Raw genomic sequence first — 21,703 nt, forward strand, 5'->3', positions numbered from 1 at the left:
TCTTTCCTCCGGTATTTGTCGTGGCCTGTCTCTGCCGCTTCCGGTTGTCAGTTCCAGCTGTCCGCTGTAGTGGCCGGTATATTGGGTCCAGGGCGATGTGTTTGTTGATAGAGTCTGTGGATGAGTGTCATGCCTCTAGGAATTCCCTGGCTGTTCTCTGTTTGGCTTGCCCTATAATGGTAGTGTTGTCCCAGTCGAATTCATGTTGCTTGTTGTCTGTGTGTGTGGCTACTAAGGATAGCTGGCCGTGTCGTTTCGTGGCTAGTTGGTGTTCGTGTATACGGATCGTTAACTGTCTTCCTGTTTGTCCGATGTAGTGTTTTCTGCAGTCCTTGCATGGGATTTTGTACACTACATTGGTTTTGCTCATGTTGGGTATCGGGTCCTTTGTTCTGGTGAGTTGTTGTCTGAGCGTGGCTGTTGGTTTGTGTGCTTTGCCAAAGGACTAGCCACACTACCATACATCAGGAGCATTTCCGAACTGACAGCCAGACTACTGTGACCACTAGGACTCATAACAGCACACAAACCAACAGCCACTGTCAGACAACAACTCACCAGAACAAAGGACCCGATACCCAACATGAGCTAAACCAATGTAGTGTACAAAATCCCATGCAAGGACTGCACAAAACACTACATCGGACAAACAGGAAGACAGTTAACGATCCGTATACACGAACACCAACTAGCCACGAAACGACACGACCAGCTATCCTTAGTAGCCACACACACAGACGACAAGCAACATGAATTCGACTGGGACAACACTACCATTACAGGGCAAGCCAAACAGAGAACAGCCAGGGAATTCCTAGAGGCAAGGCACTCATCCACAGACTCTATCAACAAACACATCGCCCTGGACCCAATATACCGGCCACTACAGTGAACAGCTCGAACTGACAACCGGAAGCGGCAGAGACAGGCCACGACAAATGCCGGAGGAAACAGCACAGAAGCGCTTCACAGGAGGCTCCCAAGCACTGAGGATGTCACCTAGACAGGGGACGAAACGTTTGCAAGACAAATTCCCAGCTCGGCGAACAGAACCACAACAAGTTAAGACTGTGATGAGGAGGGATTTCTTCTCTGAAAGGGTGGAGTGTCTTTCGAACTCCCTGCTACAGACAGCCATGGGGGCAGAGGGTACATTTCAGGATCAGCTGCCATCCTATAGAATGGGGGAAGTAGGAGGGAGGGGCTGAATTGCCTACTCCTGCTCCGATTTCTTATGGTCTATCAGAAAGATTTGATTGCATTAGAGCGGGGACAAAGGTGACATTCAGGAATATTGACTAGATTGCAGAATTACAAAGAAAAACTAAATAGATTAAGAATTGATTTCTTTGGAATTGAAGAGGCTGAAGGGAGATGTAATCAGAATGTAAAAAATTGTAAGGTAGAGTAGTTAGGAGGCCCTACTCCCCTTGTTTGAATGACATATAACCCATAGACACAGATATATATATATAGGAAGAGAGAGGTTGGGATTAGATTCAGGAAGAAATGTGTTCATCCAGATGGTGAAGATCTGGAATGTATTGCCTTAAAAGGTAATCGAAGCAGAAACCCTCACAACTTGTAAAAAGTACTTGGATAGGAACTTGAAGGCCATATCTACGTAGCTATGGGCCAGGAACTGGAGAATGGAATTAGGCTGGAAGATTACACCTAGAATAGCATGGACCTGTTGTTGGAAATTTCTATGATTCTGATGCCCATTGCACAGCAACAGAAACTCTTACACAAACAGCCACTCAACTGCACTCTTATTCCCATAAACCCACCAAGTACTCTTTGTCATAGGCATACTCTCACTCACACTTAGGCAGAGTTAACATGGTCTTGTCAAAGGAAATCATGTTGAATTAATTTATTAGACAGTTCTTTGAAGAAGTCCTGTTGATAAACCAGTGAATGTATTCTATTTATATTTCCAGAAGGCATTTGATAGGGTGGCACGGTGGCACAGTGGTTAGCACTGCTGCCTCACAGCGCCAGAGACCCGGGTTCAATTCCCGCCTCAGGCTGTGTGGAGTTTGCACGTTCTCCCCGCGTCTGCGTGGGTTTCCTCCGGGTGCTCCGGTTTCCTCCCACAGTCCAAAGATGTGCAGGTCAGGTGAATTGGCCATGCTAAATTGCCCGTAGTGTTAGGTAAGGGGTAAATGTAGGGGTATGGGTGGGTTGCGCTTCGGTGGGTCGGTGTGGACTTGTTGGGCCAAAGGGCCTGTTTCCACACTGTAAGTAATCTAATCTAAAATTGATTAGATCTATGCCACAAATGGAAAAACGTGATGTAGAGGTAATACATTGGGCTGTATAAAAGATTGGCTTGTTAACAGGAAGCTGGGAGTGGACATAAATGGGTCATGTGGTTGGGAAAATGTAAACAGCAATGTGCACGGGGATCAGTAATGGGGCCTCAACGTTTTACAAGTTTTACAAATGATTTGGATGAAAGGTCCAAAGGCATGATGGTTACATTTACAGAGGACACAAAGATAGGTAGGAGGTAGGTTGTGTAGAAGACATACGCAGCTTACAAAGGGATAGAGATAGGTTAAGGGAATTGGCAAAGAGCTGGCAAATGGCATGTAATGTTGGAAAATGTGAATAAAAGTGCATTATCTAAATGCTGAGAGGTTGCAGATTTTAGAAATGCAGAGAGATTCTGGAGTCATAGTTCATGAATCACAGACAGTTTAAGGTGCAGCGACGCAAAAGTGAGGACTGCAGATGCTGGAAACCAGAGCCTAGATTAGTGTGGTGCTGGAAAAGCACAGCAGGTCAGGCAGCATCCGAGGAGCAGGAGAATCAATATTTCGGGCAGAAGCCCCCGATGAAGGGCTTTTGTCCGAAACGTCGATTTTCCTACTCCTCAGATGCTGCCTGACCTGTTATGCTTTTCCAGCACCACGCTAATCTAGACTAAGCTACAGCAAAGTGTCAGGAAAGCTAATAATATACTGTGTTTTATTGAGATTATATGGAGGAGCCGGTATTGGACTGGGGTGCACAAAGTTAAAAATCGCACAACATCCGATTATAGGCCAACAGGTTTATTTGGAAGCACTAGCTTTCAGAGTGCTGCTCCTTCATCAGGAAGCTGTGGAGCAGGACCATAAGACACTAAATTTATCGCAAAAGGTCACAGTGTCAGAACATATTGTGACTTTAAAAAAGTTCTGGGATTTACATATTAATGAACTGAAACCTGCAACCCATTCTAAAAGATCAAAGACTTAACAGCAATCTAGGTTTGTTCAATATATTGCTTCATTTGCATGAATTTTGCTATCAATTTTGCATCTTATGATCCTGCTCCACAGCTACCTGATGAAGGAGCAGCGCTCCGAAAGCTAGTGATTCCAAATAAACCTGTTGGGACCAAAACCTGGTGTTGTGCGACTGTTGAGATGGGAATTGAATGCAAGATTAGGGATGATATGCTTCAGTTACACAGGGAGACCACATCTGGAGTATTGCATACAGTCTTGGTCAACTTATTTAAGAAAGGTGTAACTGCATTGGAAGCTGTTGTTAAAGTCTCCAGCACAGACACAAATAGGACAGAGTACTTCGAAAGGATTAGCAATCAAACCTCAAGCACACTGGATAAATGAATGACAATGAGAAAAGGGACAGTTAACACAGCACTGAGGGTGTTCTATCTGAATGCACGCAGTATAAGGAATAAGGTAAATGAGCTTGTGGCACAGATTGAAATTGGCAGGTATGACGTGGTGGACATCACAGAGACGTGGCGACAAGAGGTTCAGATTTGGGAACTGAATATTCAAGGATATACAAGATTGAAAGGTAGGGAGAAGGATTGGGGTTGCCTTGTTAGTAAATGAAATTAAATCAAAAGTAAGAAATGAAGTAGGGTCAGATGGTGTAGAATCTGTGCGGGTAGAATTGAGGAACTTCAAAGGTCAAAAAAACCACAGTTGGCACTATGTACAAGCCTCCAAACAGTCGTCAGGAGTTGGAGCGCTAGATACACCAGGAGATAGAAAAGATGTATAGGAAAAGTAAAGTTACAGTTACAGATTTCAATATGGAGGTGGACTGGGAAAATCAGCTTGTTAGATGATTACAAGAAAAGGAATTTGTGGAATGTTTAGATGATAGCCTTTTGGAGCAGCTTGTGGTGGAGCCCATGAGGGAACAGGCAATACTGGATTTAGAGTCATGCAATGAGGCAGACTTGATAAGGGAGCTTAAGGTGAAGGAATCCAGAGGAGGCGGTGGTCATAATATGATTGAATTTACTCTGTAATTTGGGAGGGAGAAGATAGAGGCAACAGTATTACAGCTGTATAAACGCAACTACCGAGGTATGGGGGAGGAGCTGGGTAGAATTGACTGGAGGAGGAGCCAAGCAGGAACAGCAATGGCAGGAGTTTCTGGGAGTAATTCAGGAGAGACAGCGGAAATTCATCCCGAGGAAAAGGAAGCATGGTACAGGGAGGATGAAGCAACCATGGCTTCACTAGGAAAGTCAGGGATAACATCAAAGCAAAAGAGAAAGCATACAATGTGGAAAAGGGCAGAGAGAAACCAGAGAATTGGGAAGCTTACAAAGACCAACAGAGGGCAACAAGAAAAGAAATAAGGAGGGAGAAGATTAAATATGAGGGTAAGCTAGTCAATAATATAAAAGAAGACTGTAGGAGTTTCTTTAGATATATAAAGAGCAAAAGAGGGACAAAGGTGAACATTGGGCTGCTGGAAAATGACACTGGAGAGATAATAGTGAAAAACAAGGAAAGGGCTGAGGAACTGAATAATTACTTTGTGTCAGTCTTCACAGTGGAAGACATGAGTAATATCGCTCAAATTCAAAAGGGTTCGGGGCAGAGCTGAGTATTACCAAGGAGAAGCTGCTGGAAAAACAGACTGGTCGAAAGGTAGATAAATCACCTGGACCAGATGGACTACACCCCAGAGTTCTAAGGGAGATAGCTGAAGGATAGTGGAGGCATTAGAGGTGATTTGTCAGGAAAACCTGGTGTCAGAGAGAGTCCCAGAGGATTGGAAAAATCCCTAATGTGACACCCCTGTTTAAAAAGGGAGTAAGGCAAACAATGGAAAATTACAGACTGATTAGCCTAACCTCAGTCATGGATGATCCCGGAATCCATTGTGAAGGATAAGATTTCTGAATACTCAGAAGTGCCCCACCCCCTCCCATTTATCTCTCCACTCCTGAGGCTCCCGGCCTCATTCCTGATGAAGGGCTCCAGCCCAAAATATCGATTTTTCTGCTCCTCAGATGCTGCCTGATCTGCTGTGCTTTTCCAGCAACACACTCTCAACTCTGATCTCCAGCATCTGCAGACCTCATTGTCTCCTATGACAAAATAGGACAAAGTCTCATCAAGGGGAGGTCATGCTTGATAAATCTGTTAGAATTCTTAAAGGAAGTAAGAGCGCAGGTTAGACCAAGGAGAGCCAATGGATGTTATCTACCTGGACTTCAAGAAAGCCTTTGACAAGGTGCCGCACAGGAGGCTACTGAGTAAGATAAGGGCCCATGGTGTTAGAGGCAAGGTGCTAGCATGGATAGAAGCTTGGCTGTCTGGCAGAAAGCACAGAGTGGGGATAAAAGGGTCCTTCTCAGGATGGCAGCCAGTGACAAGTGGTGTTCCGCAAGGCTCAGTGTTGGGACTACAACTTTTCACTTTATACAGTAACGATCTAGATGAAGGGACTGAGGGCATTCTGGCTATGTTTGAGATGATACAAAGTTAGGTAGAGGGATAGGTAACATTGAGGAGGTGGGGAGGCTGCAGACGGATTTGGACAGGTTAGGAGAGTGGGCAAAAAAGTGGCAGATGGAGTACAAAGTGGGAAAGTGTGAGCTCATGCACTTTGATAGGAAGAATAGATACATGGACTATTTTCAAAATGAGGAGAAAATTCAGAAATCTGAAATGTAAAGAAACTTGGGAGTTCTAGTCCAGGATCCCCTCAAGGGAAACTCACAGGTTGAGTCACTGGTTAGGAAGGCAAATGCAATGATGGCATTTATTTTGAGAGGACTTGAATATAAAAGCAGGGATGTAGTTCTGAGGCTCTATAAAGCTCTGGTCAAACCACATTGGGAGTAATGTGCACAGTTTTGGGCAGGATGCACTGATTCTGGACCGTGTTCAGAGGAGGTCCACGACAGTGGTCCCAGGAATGAAAAGCTTAACATATGAGGAACGTTTGAGGACTCTGGGTCTATACCAGATGGGGTTTAGACGGATGAGGGGGGAAATCTAATTGAAACTCACAGAATACTGAATGGCCTGGACAGAGTGGATGTTGGGTAGATGTTTCCATTGGTAGGAGAGACTAGACCCGAGGGCACAGCCTTTTTGAATGGAGATAAGGAGAAACCTCTTCAGCCAGAGAGTGGTGAATCTATGGAATTCATTGCCTGGTCATTGAGTATATTTAAGACTGAGCTAGGTTCTTGATTGTCAAGGGGATTATGGGTTACGGGGAGAAAGTGGAGTTGAGAAACTTATCACCCATGGTGGAGCAGCCCTGATGGGCTGAATAGCCTAACATCTGCTCCTAAGTCTCGTGGTCTTATAGTTCAGAGAAGCTTTACTAGACTAACATCTGCAATCGCTGAAAATGTGTTGCTGGAAAAGCACAGCAGGTCAGGCAGCATCCAAGGAGCAGAAGAATCGATGTTTCGGGCATGGGCCCTTCTTCAGGAATGACCTTCTTCAGGAACATCTGCAATAGCTGGGCTGGCATCTCAGGAATGGCAGGATTGGCTAGACCGGTATCTGTTGGAGCTTATGAGTAAGGGAAAACTTGATTCAAACCTCCAAGATCCCAAGGATGTTTGGCTGGGGGCATTCAGAAAGGATATTTTATCCTGTGGGAGAATCTAGAACCAGGGGTCACTAAGCAGGGCTTGACCATTTACGATCTTTCTTCTCTCTGAGAGTCATGAGTCTCTGGAACTCCTTTCCTCAAAAGTCAGCACAAGCAGTGTCTTTGAATATTCTAACGCAGAGGTAGATAGATTGTTGCTGCACAAGGGAGTGAATAGACAGCAATGTGAAGTAATCAGATTAGCCATGATGTTATTGAAAGGCAGAGCAGGTTACAATCCTGTTCCTAATCTCTGTGGTGTTTTTCTCCCTTGCCTTGTGGTGAAGTTGGAACATGGTGACGTTTCACTTGTATTGAGCATTTAGAGTGAATCACCTCCATTGCTCAACATGAAGACTGATGGCGATGGTACAATGGAGCATGAATTAAGAGTCAAGTCTGTGCTTGCTCACTGTAGCTGGCTCTGAGAGCGTAACTGGCTGTTTATCAGTGACGCTGCTGTGGAATGATTATCAATGAGAGCATCGACAGATTTCAGCGTAGAGCATACAGGAGCCAACATCCTGAATTTCTTTTCCCAGTATCTCCCAGTCACACGACTGGCAGGATTTAGGGAAAGCAAGAGAGGTCACACATAATGGAGAAGGGGTTCACTCCCCCCTTCCCTCTCAGTATACCTCCCCCCCTATGATTTGGCACCGTTTCCCATTGAGAATTGTGTGTTCTCAGGTTCACACTGCAGAGTGATAAATATAATCAAGTGTCAACAGATACTGGCCTTGGCACTGTTATGTGGACTGTCCACTATACATTCCACCCCAAAAAGTTACAGTGAAGTTGACAGCTGATCTTCACAGTCCAGGGAATGCTCTCATCACTGAGTTCAGAACTTCTTGGTACAATTCTAAACCCAGAAACTTGAACAGAATGTTTAATTGATCCTACAGCGCAAGACTGAGGGTGAGCTGCATTACTGCACATGCCATTTTTCAAATAAGACATGAAACTGAGTCCCACAAACACACATCACAAACTCCCATCCAGTTTTATACCTGGGGTATGTATTGCAAGTGCCAAGTACAAAGCTCCCCCCGTAGCAGGGTGGGTTAACAAAAGCCCCCAACAATGCTCCCTTCTTGTCAGTTGTTTTTTAACAAATCAAACATGACACTGCACAACAGTTAGGAGGAAGGAGACTGGACACTAATGCGAAAGGGAGAGACCATGGAGGATGACCAAGATTTTGCCACTTCTCGTGAGGTCCATCCACATCTGGCAGGCTTCATAAATAGCAGGCCGGACTCAATCCCAGTGATTCCTGCCCCCGTTCCTGTTGCGGATTATTTTGAACTGTGCAGGATAGGGTTTTGAGTTGCGTGTCTGCAAGTGGCTACCCCAATGTTGCCAGCTTCATTGCAGGCTTGGACATTTCAGTTTAATCTGAAGAAGTCAGGTCAACTTCTAAAGGTGACAGTGGTTTACACCACCCAGATGTACTGTGAACCTCAGATCAAGGCTGTTCTGCTGTCATGAAGCTTTTGATTAAAGCATTTAATCATGAATACTTGGCTGAGCTCCATATCTATTTATGGATTCAGCCCAGCAGATTCTAATGATAGAGCCTTAAAGGGAACTGTGAACATATTTATTTTGAAATTGCTATTGAAGTGGTTTTTGAATGACTGTCTACTTTGACAGTTTTATGGCATCTCAAAATATTTTCAAACATTATTCGAGTGGCACATGTTGGACACTGGATGAGTCAGCATGGGAAGATCAGGAGATTATGGGAGGGTGGATAGGAGTTGACAGGGTGAGAGTTAGGGGGTCATCTAGGTTAATGTCCCTCAAAATCGAAGCACAGCTTTGAACTTCCTCACCTCAGCAACTGCTCATGAATGCTTCCACCTTTGGAATTGCTTCAGAGGCCTGTGGAGCTGAAAATGTGTTGCTGGAAAAGCGCAGCAGGTCAGGCAGCATCCAAGGAGCAGGAGAATCGACGTTTCGGGCATGAGCCCTTCTTCAGGAATGAGGAAGGGCTGATGCCCGAAACGTCGATTCTCCTGCTTCTTGGATGCTGCCTGACCTGCTGCGCTTTTTCCAGCAACACGTTTTCAGCTCTGATCTCAAGCATCTGCAGTCCTCACTTTCTCAGAAGCCTGTGGACCCAACTCCAGATCACACATGCCACCTGACCATTAATATAGCATGGGCAGCATTGCCAACAGCGCAGAGTAGAGAAATCCCAATCTTCAAGGTGGATGCCTGCTCCCAGTCTGTGTTTCAGGCGCTGATCCTTAAGATCCAAAGGTGCTGATTTAAAGAAGGGCAGAAGTTTTCCCCATAATATCTTTGCCAAGTGCAAAAAGCATAAACATATCATAGAATTATTCGGCACAAAGAGGCCATTTGGCCCACTGTGTCAGGCTTGGAACTTGGAAAAGAGCTATTCAATTAATGTTCGTCTCCTTGACTTTCTGCACAGGCCTACAAGTCTTTCCCCATCAGGTAACTTTATTGAATTCTATTTTGAAATCTATTCTGTTAGCTTTCCTGTGAGGCAGCATATTCTAGATCACCACGACTCACTGTGGGGAAACAGGTTTCCTCATGCCACTTTTGTTGGCGTTGCTAATCGGTATTCTTTTGTTTGTCAACTCTTCGGCCAAAAGGAAAGTTTCTCTCAAGATATACTGTCAAAACTATTCATCAGCTCTACCAAATCTCCTCCTAATCTTTACTGTTCGACAAAAGGGAGTCTTCTTCACGAAGTGTTGCAACCCATAATGGTGGAAGTGCTCCCTGTCCTCAGGAAATACCCCTCCCTCTCCCTTAAACTGTTCACAACCTGTGTCATACTTCACTTAGATTACACGCTTGTGCTGTCATTAAACCTATCTATTTCCACTCCACTCCCCCTTCCCCCCCCACTCCACCATAATGTCACCTTGACTCCACCCTTATGTCAGCTCATCTGCTGCAGAAGCCTTCACTCTTGCCTTAGACTGTTCCAGTGTACTCCTTGCCAGCCCATCAATTCTGAACTCGACGCCCTGTCCTTGATGTTACAAAATGAGGAGGAAATGCAAGTTGCAAGGAGAACACCAAGAGATGTAGACAGGTTCAGTCAGTGATAGGGGAGTGTAGTTGAAGCATAATGTGAAAAAAGTATGACGTTATTCACTTTAGAAAAGCAGAAGTTCCTTTTTAGAAAAGTTGTGAAACTTGTAAATGTTGATTACAGGGTGATTTGAAGTACTCTTACAAAGAACACTAGTTTGAATAGGAAGGGGAAAGGCATTTTGACCTTGATTGCAAAGCCGATTGAATAGAGGAAGAAGGGACAGTGTAGAGAGATTGTTTGGAGCACACTTAGAATACTATCTGCACTGTGGTCTCCATACCAAGGATAGGTGTTCAAGGTTCCCTTGCTGGTTGCTGGGAACTGTTCTGTTGTAACTGGAAGAGTAAATTGAGTCTATACCCTCTAGAAATTAAAACCATGAGAGGAATCTCATTAAAAACATACCCGTGTCTCACTGAAGAGACTCAGGTAGTCACAGAGATTCTAGCGTCAGGAGGGGCGGTAGGGATACAATCAGTTTGGACGAAGATATTTCACCCTTGAAGATTCTTAGAGGCTCTCAAAAGAGGGTCTCTCAGAAAATCAAGGTTTATCTCTATACAGGGAGCAGGCAGGGAAGTGAAAAAGGTCAGCCATGATGGTACTGAATGATGAAGCAGGTTTGGTGGGCACTATGGTCTACTCCTGTTTCTATTTCTGTGTTCTTACTTTTGTTAATTTACCCATTGGTCCAGTACTACCTGGCCTACACTGAGATCTGGTCAAACAACATCTCAATCTTATAATTCTCATCCTTGTTTTCAAACCTGTCCATGAGCTTATCTCTCCCAAGATCCATCCCTACATGCCGCTTAAATATCTGTGCTGCCTTCGTTCAGGTCTCCTGTGCATCCCCAAGTTTATCATTCTGCTATTGATTAACATGTCTTCAACTGCTGATCTCTAAACCTCTTCATTTTTCTCAAAGCTGCTTCTTAAAAGCTTTACTCTGTCTCCAAGTTACTGGTGGACTACGCTAATATCTCCTTATTTGACTCAAACATGACTTAATAAAGCTCCCATGAAACAGTGATCACAAACTGTTTTGGTGGAGCGAACCCCTTCAAAGTGATTTATAATCATTGAGCCCCAACTAAATGTATATTCTGAAATAATACATGTGATGTTAAAGTGCTGCATGAAAATGTGGCTTCATTATGCTATAAAGAATTTACTGACAGAAATCAGGGTGGTGTCAGCTTTTCCTAGCACTGTCTGTGAATTCATGGCATTGTAGAGGGAAAGAGAGAGAGAGAGAGAGAGAGAGAGAGAGAGAGAGAGAGAGTGAAAGAGGGTATGCAGAAGTCTGGAAATACAGCAGAGAGCGAGAGACAGCCAATACAGAGGTAAGAGTGAAAGCCCATAAGAAGGGTTAGGACAAAAGTAGAACGTGGAAGTGAACAAGAGTCCAAAGAGTGTCCATTGGAGAACGAGCTGAGAAGGCACACAGATGGAGCTGGAAACGTTCTTGGCTCCTTCTCACTCCTTTATTCTCGATTGCAGTGTCCTGTGAGGTAGTTCATCCAAGGAAGGAGAAGAATAACAATGGTTACAGATTTTGTTTTGGCCATTCAATACATGGCATAATTAAAGTTGATTAATCCCATATCCTGGCTGAATGTTTTCATTGGGTACAGACAAGTGTGGCTGTCAGTGTGTGGTGTACAAAAATATCACATTGAAAGCCACGATCATAGTATCCCTTTGGTGTTTGGCCACATAGTGTGTTATCAGACAGCCTCTCTGCTGCTGAAGGGAGTTAGGACATAGAACATAGAACAATACAGCACAGAACACGCCCTTCGGCCCACAATGTTGTGCCGAACATTTGTCCTAGCTTAAGCACCCATCCATGTACCTATCCAATTGCCGCTTAAAGGTCGCCAATGATTCTGACTCTGCCACTCCCACAGACAGCGCATTCCATGTCCCCACCACTCTCTGGGTAAAGAATCTACCCCTGACATCCCCCCTATACCTTCCACCCTTCACCTTAAATTTATGTCCCCTTGTAACACTCTGTTGTACCCGGGGAAAAAGTTTCTGACTGTCTACTCTATCTATTCCTCTAATCATCTTATAAACCTCTATCAAGTCACCCCTCATCCTTCGCCGTTCCAATGAGAAAAGGCCTAGCATTCTCAACCTATCCTCGTACGACCTATTCTCCATTCCAGGCAACATCCTGGTAAATCTCCTCTGCACCCTCTCCAAAGCTTTCCTAAAGTGAGGCGACCAGAACTGCACACAGTACTCCAAATGTGGTCTAACCAAGGTCCTGTACAGCTGCAACATCACTTCACGAATCTTGAATTCAATCCCTCTGCTAATGAACGCTAATATACCATAGGCCTTCTTACAAGCTGACGGAAAGTTCTGATGGAAAGTGTTCGAATCTGGTTACAAGCCACAGGAAGTAGCTCAAAATTCAAACAAAATTCCCACTTTCCTACATCCTTTCTTTAATGAGAGTGCAATATTAATAACTGCCACACACGTGACAGTGAATCAAACAAACAATCACAGTATTGTCAACAGCGAAATTCAAAACAGAACATTCTAGGAACACTCGGCAGTTGAAGCAGCACCTTATAGAGAATGCCACAGTGTTAATATCTCAATTAAAAGTCCTTTCACCTGAAGGAAAATTTGTACCTACAACATTCGAATATTCTCTCTGGCTATAAATGTTAACATAGAAAACAGGAGCAGGAGTAGGCCATTCAGCCCTTTGAGCCGACACCACCATTCAATACGATCATGGCTGTTCATCCAATTGAGTCCCCTGTTCCTGCTTTCCCCCCATTCCCTTTGATCCCATTAGATCCAATTGCTATACAGCTCACTGAAGTCATCACCAGACTTTCAGACTGGGTGTGACAAATATATGCAGAAAATGTTGACCAATCATTGAACTGAAAGCCCAAGAACTAGTTTCCTCAATCTTCTGATATTTTCTCTCAATCTCTGTACATCTAAAGAGTTGAGTCAGCTTACTCTGACTAACGTTGCAACAAATAATAGAAAATGCACAACAGGAAAGGGAAGTTAGCATTCCATGCTGGAAACTTGCCCCTGTAACACTGGAGCGGAAATCCATCAATGCAACTTTAAAATAAATCTGAAAGTAAGGACAACCTCACAGTTTGAAATCATACACAGATCTCGACAAAGACACAGCACGGAGGCATTTGTAAACAAAATGCGACAATGTTTGGCCTGTTAGACAGCCTCTCACCCAAAAAATGGAATCACTATGGTTTCAAAGGCTGGGATTTCTTCTCAATGCAGAGCAACTAAGTGCTACATCTAATTCCTTGAAGCATTAACAGACTTACACAGAGTTATGCAAGGGCTGATAAACTGTCCAAATTTCCTCAAGCACTCAGTACATCTTTTGCTTCGATATGCAATGACTTAGCACCATGTACAGAGCTCACCCTCTCCAGATGAGCAGGACATATGGGCTTTCCATGAATATACTGTTTCACAATGACTGCAAGCTTAAATCCAAATTTCTAGAGATAAGGGGGACATAGAATCATATTATTGCTGGGTTGAGGCAATATTTCTTTCCTCAGATGTCACATAGCATTTCCAGATTTCTTCATCTGCTAGCATTACAATGAGGTATATTAAAAATACCAACACGCTATCACCCTTAAAGAAGCAATATACAAGATGACCTGAGCTTCATTTGGATTTTAATTGATTACTATGTTTCGATGGCAACTGACGTGTTTGGCACAACATTTCAATATTCAATTGTCATCACCTAAATGTCCAAACTAACTACTCAGGAATATGAGAAAAGGGAGCAGGAGAGGATTATACCAGCTCCTGAGCTTGTTCTACCATCCAGCATGATCACTGCTGACCTGCCACATCAACTCCATTCTCCCACCGATCCCCAAAACCCATAGACCTTGTGAGACCAAAGATCTGTTTGTCTTAATATATACGATGGAACATCCACAACTCTGAGGAGTCAAGGTCTTTTTAGAACCTATTTAGAAAACTTAACAACAACACACTCAATTTCCATTGCAAAGGTCTACTATACAACTCCTGCCACCAGTGCTCCTACCCTTTCTGTTAAACTACCTATTCCTCACATTCTAGAATATTCCAATGCATTGTAACTTTCTGTTTCATTTAAGAGTAGGTGCACAAACATTTATTTCTCAGCTTCTCAACTTTCAATCTAACGATACCTCGATTTCTGTGGATGTCACACCTGACACCACTGTTCGATTCACAACAGTTTCAGTGAAAATCTTTCTCCTTAACTTAGCCCAAAATACTTCAGTCCTTAGGTCATAGAGTCTGACAGCATGGAAACAGACCTTCCGGTCCAACTGATCCATGCTGACCAGGTTTTTCAACTAGGAGAAAGTGAGGACTGCAGATGTTGGGGATCAGAGCTTAAAAATGTGTTGCTGGAAAAGTGCAGCAAGTCAGGCAGTATCAAAGGAGAAGGAGAATTGATGAAGGGCTTATGACTGAAACGTCGATTCTCCTTCTCCTTTGATGCTGCCTGACCTGCTGCGCTTTTCCAGCAACACATTTTTAAGCTCTGACCAGGTTTTTGCCTGTACTTGGCCTGTATCCCCCCACGCCTTTCCTATTCATGTCCCTGCCCAACTTGTCTTTCAAATGTTGTAATTGTATCCGCCCAAACCATTTCCTCTGGTAGCTCATTCCACATGTGCACCATCCTCTGTGCAAAAAAGTTGCCCTTCCGATTCTTTTTAATTCTTTCCCCTCTCACCTTAAACCTACGCCCTCTAGTTTTGGTGTCCCTTATCCTGGGGAAAAGACCTTTGCTTTTCACCTGATCTATGTCCTTATGATTTTATAAACCTCTATATGGATACCCCTCAGCATCCGATGCTCCAGCCCAGCCTGTTCTCCTCCAGTCAAACCCTCCAGTCCCAGCAACATCCTTGTCCATCTTTTCTGCAACCTTTCCAGTTTAATGGCATCCTTCCTTGAGCAGGGAAACCAGAATTGGATGCAGTATTCTAAAAGTCCTTGTCTGGAGATCGTGTTCTAAATTTCTTGATCTTGTCAACCTCCTTTAGCATTGTGTATATTTCAATGAGATCACTTATTAGTCTTCAAAACTGCAGAGAATATGAGCCAAATTTGCTCAATTTCTCATAAGAGACCTTACCCATTGCATAGTAAAACCCTCAGGGAATTCTCTTCAAGGCACATGTATCCTGCCTGGCAAAGTATTCTGCAAACTTTGATCTCAACTGTACAATTGTAGCAAACTTTCTTTATTCTTGTCCTTCAGTCCATTGCAAACAAAACATGAAATGTGCCTTCATTGCTTGCATTAGCTGAAGGTTATTTAAAATAAGGGCTTCCTGTGTGAATCTACAAGTCCCTCTGAAACATTTCAGAGTTTTACATTTTCTATTCTTACAACCAAAGTGGATAGTCTCACATATCCACAGTATCTGCTGGCTTGCTGATTACTCACATAATGCTCTATATTGCTGTGCAGTTTTTATTTATCGTCCTCACATCTCACATTTCCCATCTAGCATTGTCTCGTCAGCAAGTTTAGATGCATTATTCTCAGTCTCTTCATCCAAGTTACTAATGTAGATTGTCATTAGCTGAGGCCCCAGGAATGATCTCATGACACTTGGTACAGCCACTGCTCTACCCAAGAGCATAAGAAACTACAGAAAGTTGTGGACACAGCCCAGACCATCACGCAAGCCAACCTCGCAACTATTGACTCCATCTACACTTCTTGTTGCTGCAGAAAGGCAGCCGACGTCATCAAAGACCCCTCCCCACCTTAGTTATAATCTCTTCCAACCTCATCCGTCAGGCAGAAGATACAAAAGCTACGTATGTACCATCAGGTTCAAGAACAGCTTCTTTCCTTTTGTTATTACACGGCTGGATAGAAGCTCTCTAATTTCAAATTGATTATTGATCTGGCTTTTTTGTGCACCTTCTTTGCAGCTGTAACTTTGTATCCCTCGCTCTGTTCAACCACCCCATGATTTTTTTAAAGTGTTTGCATGTTACTGCTCACAAAACAAAACTTTTCATTGTATTTAGGCACATGTGACAAGAACAAATCAAATCAAATAAAAGACTGATAACTTGAAAATGCCTCATTTAAGCCTACTCTTTGCTTCCTGTCCACTAACCAAGACTAGCCATGCTAAGATATTGCCCCCAGCTCAAGGAATTGGTGTGTTTCTTGTTAGATTTTTCTGTGGCACCTTATCGATTCCTTTTGGAAAAGTTTACATAAACTAGATCTAGTTTAGTTAACTTACTAGTTGCTCCCTCAAAAACTCTAGTAAGCTTGTCAAGTAGGAATTCTCTTTCTTCAAGCTACAATTACGTTGTCCAATGACTTTCAAAGTATATTATCCTTTCCGGAACAAATCTGTTCTAACATTTTTTTTCTGACAACTGATGTCAGACTCACTTGTAAGCCTTTAACCTGTTACCTTTCTCCTGCAAGTCTCTGCTGATATTATTTAAAACGGCCAATTAGATTAGATTAGATGGTATTTCCCTCACTACTATTATCAGAAACAGAGTGTAACCAATGGGGTATGTAATTTATATCTGCTCTTGTGAAAACAGACAATAATTGTTCAATGGGAAGCACTGCTGCAATTGTACAAGGCATTAGTGAAACCACACCTGAAGTGTATAGTTTTGATCCCCTTATTTAAGGAGGGATGTAGTTAAGGATGGAGGCAGTTCAGAGGAGGTTCGATGGATTGATTCCAGAGATGAGGGATTTGTCTTATGAGGAGAGATTGAGCAGTTTTGGATTATACTCACAGGAGTTTAGAAGAATGAGAGGAGATCTAATTAAAGTATATATGATTTATAAAAGGGATTTGCAAAGTCGAGATAGAAGGGATATTTCCTTCTGTGGAACAATCTAGAAGGAGAGGTCATTGTTTTAGGATAAGGGTAGCAATTTTAAACCAGAGATATGAGGAAATTACTGCCAAAAGACTGTAAGTTGGCTAACGTGGTGTCACAATTTAAGAAAGATGATAAGGAAAAGCCAGGGAACTATAGACCAGTGAGCCTGACATCTGTGGTGAGCAAGTTGTTGGAGAGAATCCTGAGGGACAAGGTATATGGAATTTATGTATTTGGAAAGGACTGATTGGGGATAGTCATCATGGCTTTGTGCATGGGGAATTGTGTCTCACTAACTTGATTAAGTTTTTTTGTAGAAGTAACAAAGAGGATTGATGAGGGCAGAGCAGTAGATGTGATCTATATGGACTTCAGTAAGGTGTTCGACAAGGTTCCCCATGGGAGATTAGCAAGGTTAGATCTATGGAATACATTGGATACAGAATTGGCTCAAAGGGAGAACACAGAGGGTGGTGGTGGAGGGTTGTTTTTCAGACTGGAGGCCTGTGACCAGTGGAGTGCCACAAGATCGATGTGAACATAGGAGGTATAGTTAGTAAGTTTTCAGATGACACCAAAATTGGAGGTGTAGTGGACAGCGAAGAGGGTTACCTCAGATTACAATGGGATCTTGATCAATTGGACCAATGGGCTGAGGAGTGGCAGATGGAGATTAATTTAGATAAATGTGAGGTGCTGCATTTTGGAAAAGCAAATCTAAGCAGGACTTATACATTTAATGGTAAGGTCCTAGGGAGTGTTGCTGAACAAAGAGATGTTGGAGTACAGGTTCATAGCTCCTTGAAAGTAAAGTCACAGGTAGATAGGATAGTGAAGAAGACGTTTGGTATGCTTTCCTTTATTGGTCACAGTATTGAGTACAGGAGTTTGGAAGTCACGTTGCAGCTGTACAGGACATTGATTAGGCCACTTTTGGAAGTTGCATGCAATCCTGGTCTCCTTCCTATCAGAAGGCTGTTGTGAAACTTGAAAGGGTTCAGAAAAGATTTACAAGGATGTTGCCAGGGTTGGAGGATTTGAGCTATAGGGAAAGGCTGAACAGGCTGGGGCTGTTTTCCCTGGAGCATCGAAGGCTGAGGGGTGACCTTATAGGGGTTTATAAAATCATGAGGGGCATGGATAGGATAAATAAAGGAAGTCTTTTCTCTGGGGTGGGGGAGTCCAGAACTAGAGGGCATAGGTTTAAGGGTGAGAGGGGAAAGAGTAAAAGAGACCTAAGGGACAACATTTTCACACAGAGGGTGGTACGTGTATGGAATGAGCTGCCAGAGGAAGTGGTGGAGGCTGGTACAATTGCAACATTTAAAAGGCATCTGGATGGGTATATGAATAGGAAGGGTTTGGAGGGATACGGGCCAATTGCTAGCAAATGGAACTAACATTCGGTTAGGATATCTGCTTGGCTTGGATCAGTTGGACTGAAGGGTCTGTTTCCGTGCTGTACATTTTTATGATTCTACTTTCTCTCAAGGGCTGGTGAATCTGTGGGATGTGGTGGATGCTGGGACATTGAGTAAATCTAAAGAGGAAACAGATTTTGGGTTGTGGAGTGTAGGCAGCATTGTGGAGTTAAGGCTGAGATGAGATCAGCTATGATTGTATCAAGCTTGAGGGGCTGAATGGCCTACTCTTTGTTCTTATGTAATGTCTCTGCCATGTCCTTATTCCTCATGATCTTACCACCAGTGTCAGCTTTGGAGAAAGGAATATTTAACTCAGCTGTTTTCTATTTGTATAATTGTTTTTAAAAACTCTTATGATCTCTTTTTAAATTTCAGATTAATTTGTTCTCAATATATCTTCCCCCTTTCCCAATGGTTTCTAAACCATTCTCAATCCTTGGGATTTCCACTATTTATTATAACATTGAATACTACCCTTAACTTAGTTTGTAAACCACAGATAGGTCTTTCTTGCAGATTTTTTATTTGTGAATGAATGTATTTCTGTTGAACATATTGAAATGATTCCCACTGTTTATTACCGCCATTCCAATTTAATTATTGAATGTAATCAACCATGGAAACCTCTTATAAAAGGCACTTTTGTGTGACTTTCTTGAAACAAATCCAGACTCGTTGACCAACAGCCAACCTGAAGTAGGACTTAAACTGGGCAGTGTCCTTGTACATAGGTTTACAAGATCCCTCCCCTCCAGTCTGCATTTAGCCTGGAACTCAAGTCAATTAACTATTCACAATGCATTTAGTTTGACCTTGTGTGGATTGATGAGTCGTTTTTTGAGGTTCACTCAAAAAGTTCAAAAATTGGCAAGTCCATGTATTAGAGGATTCTCTGTGTCTGTCCCCACATAACTAAATTTGACCTTCCTTACTGCGTAAGCCATCATCACCAAAACCTTCATCGAACATCCACAACCAGCCATCAATACACAAACTTACACAGCCCCAAACTAACCCTCAATATCCATATGAGAACATGTCTCCAGGCAAAATGTCTGTGGCAGGGCCTCATAAACTGACAAGCCTTGATAAATTATAAGCAGATGACCTCTCCAAACTACTTCTGTACTGGGTTTATAGTGTTTGGGACATAGCACAGTCTATTTAAACTATCGAAAGTCCTTCGACTTATTTGCCAGGTTCCTGTGAATAACAGAGGGCCTGGCGTCCTGGCTGTGCGGACCCGGAGCTGGGGGATGGGATCTTGCTCTGCAGACTCTGAGCTGGGGAATGGGATCTTGCTGTGCGGACCCGGAGCTGCGGATGGGATCTTGCTGCGCGGACCCGGAGCGAGGGGATGGGATCTTGCTGTACGGTCTCCGGGGCTGGGATCTTACTGTGCGGACCCGGGACTGGGATCTTGCTGTGCGGTCCCCGGGGCTGGGATCTTGCTATACGGTCCCCGGGGCTGGGGGGCTGGGATCTTGCTGTGCAGACCCTTAGCTGCGGGTGGGATCTTGCTGTGCGGCACCCGGGGCTGGGATCTTGCTGTGCGGTCCCCGGGGCTGGGATCTTGCTGTGCGGCCCCGGGGGCGGAGGGATGGGATCTTGCTGTGCGGACCCGGAGCTGGGACTGGGATCTTGCTGTGCGGCCTCGGGGCTGGGATCTTGCTGTGCGGTCCCGGGGGCTGGGTGATGGGATCTTGCTGTGCGTCCCCGGGGCTGGGATCTTGTTTTACGGTCCCCGGGGCTGGGGGGCTGGGATCTTGCTGTGCAGACCCTTAGCTGCGGATGGGATCTTGCTGTGCGGCACCCGGGGCTGGGATCTTGCTGTGCAGTCCCCGGGCTGGGATCTTGCTGTGCGGCCCCGGGGGCGGAGGGATGGGATCTTGCTGTGCGGACCCGGAGCTGGGACTGGGATCTTGCTGTGCGGCCTCGGGGCTGGGATCTTGCTGTGCGGTCCCGGGGGCTGGGTGATGGGATCTTGCTGTGCGTCCCCGGGGCTGGGATCTTGCTGTGCGGCCCCGGGGCTGGGATCTTGCTGTGCGGCCCCGGGGCTGGGGGCTGGGATCTTGCTGTGCGGCCTCGGGGCTGGGATCTTGCTGTGCGGTCCCGGGGGGGGGCGGAGGGATGGGATCTTGCTGTGCGGCCTCGGGGGCTGGGTGATGGGATCTTGCTGTGCGTCCCCGGGGCTGGGATCTTGCTGTCGGCCCCGGGGCTGGGATCTTGCTGTGCGGCCCCGAGGCTGGGGGCTGGGATCTTGCTGTCCGTCCCCGGGGCTGGGATCTTGCTGTGCGGCCCCGAGGCTGGGGGCTGGGATCTTGCTGTGCGGCCTCGGGGCTGGGATCTTGCTGTCCGTCCCCGGGGCTGGGATCTTGCTGTGCGGCCCCGGGGCTGGGGGCTGGGATCTTGCTGTGCGGTCCCGGGGGCTGGGATCTTGCTGTGCGGCCCCGGGGGCCGGGGACTGGGATCTTGCTGTGCGGTCCCGGGGGCCGGGGACTGGGATCTTGCTGTGCGGTCCCGGGGGCCGGGGACTGGGATCTTGCTGTGCGGTCCCGGGGCGCTCCTTACCTGCCGATATTGGAGCATGTGTCTGAGTCCGCCGCCACTGCAGCGTGTGGGTACAGGCTGTGCCCGGAGCACCGGGGTCTCCACACCAACAGCAGGGTGACGATGCTCACCACCGCCGCCACACCGAGCAGCACAAGGCAGCAGCAGCAGCAGCTCCTCCGGGTCTTCATGCTCCCTCTCTCCCCGATACTCTGTCCCTCACCCCGAATTCCTGGTGGAGATTCACTCCGCTGAGCTTCCCGTCAGAGGCTGCCTGCTCTCTCCGGCTCCTTGTCTCTCCAGTGCCTGCTTATCTTTGTCTCTCCTTCCCGCTCAGCCTCTCCCCTGGAGACTTCCCTCAGCCTCTCGGTGAGTTCTCTCTCCAACTCCTCCTGTCTCTCTAGCCCCTATATTCCTCCTATCCAGTGGGTGGGGGTTTTCCTTCCGTATCTGTTCCTGGTGCGATCCGCATTTCTTGCAAGTCTGTAATTGCTCCCCAGTGTTGCTAACACTGAAACCGACCGTGCTCACAGTCCAATCACACTGCTGCTCACAGTCACTACTTTCACCGCACTGAGGAGAGGTGCCGGGGCATCAGAGGGGCTTCAGAGTCTGTCGCCTCATTAACGTTGACTCAAAATTAAAGCGTGTCTCCTCAAGCACTCACCTCTCTCCTTCGAATTAATTGCACTCACCCTCTAACAGACAGGGGACACTGCTCCCTGCATCCTAATACCACCAGAGTGCTGATACCACCATGAACAGAAATGATATGAACATGATATGAACAGAAATTAGGCCATTCAGCCCATCCAGTCTGCTCCACCATTCGATCGTG

At 45.2% G+C, this 21,703-nt stretch overlaps 1 protein-coding gene across 1 annotated transcript in view; it reads right to left on the reverse strand.

The window, feature by feature from the left end:
• LOC140487785 (glutathione hydrolase 5 proenzyme-like) overlaps positions 1-21,483 on the reverse strand; it is an 85,019-nt gene extending 63,536 nt beyond the window's left edge. The window contains exon 1 of the mRNA XM_072587040.1: positions 20,887-21,483. Within this exon, the coding sequence (XP_072443141.1) occupies positions 20,887-21,056 (170 nt within the window). The 5' untranslated portion in view covers positions 21,057-21,483. The remainder of the gene's footprint in view (positions 1-20,886) is intronic.
• Positions 21,484-21,703: the final 220 nt, after the last annotated feature.

This window comes from Chiloscyllium punctatum, chromosome 17 (assembly GCF_047496795.1).
Source record: "Chiloscyllium punctatum isolate Juve2018m chromosome 17, sChiPun1.3, whole genome shotgun sequence".
Lineage (NCBI taxonomy): Eukaryota > Metazoa > Chordata > Chondrichthyes > Orectolobiformes > Hemiscylliidae > Chiloscyllium > Chiloscyllium punctatum.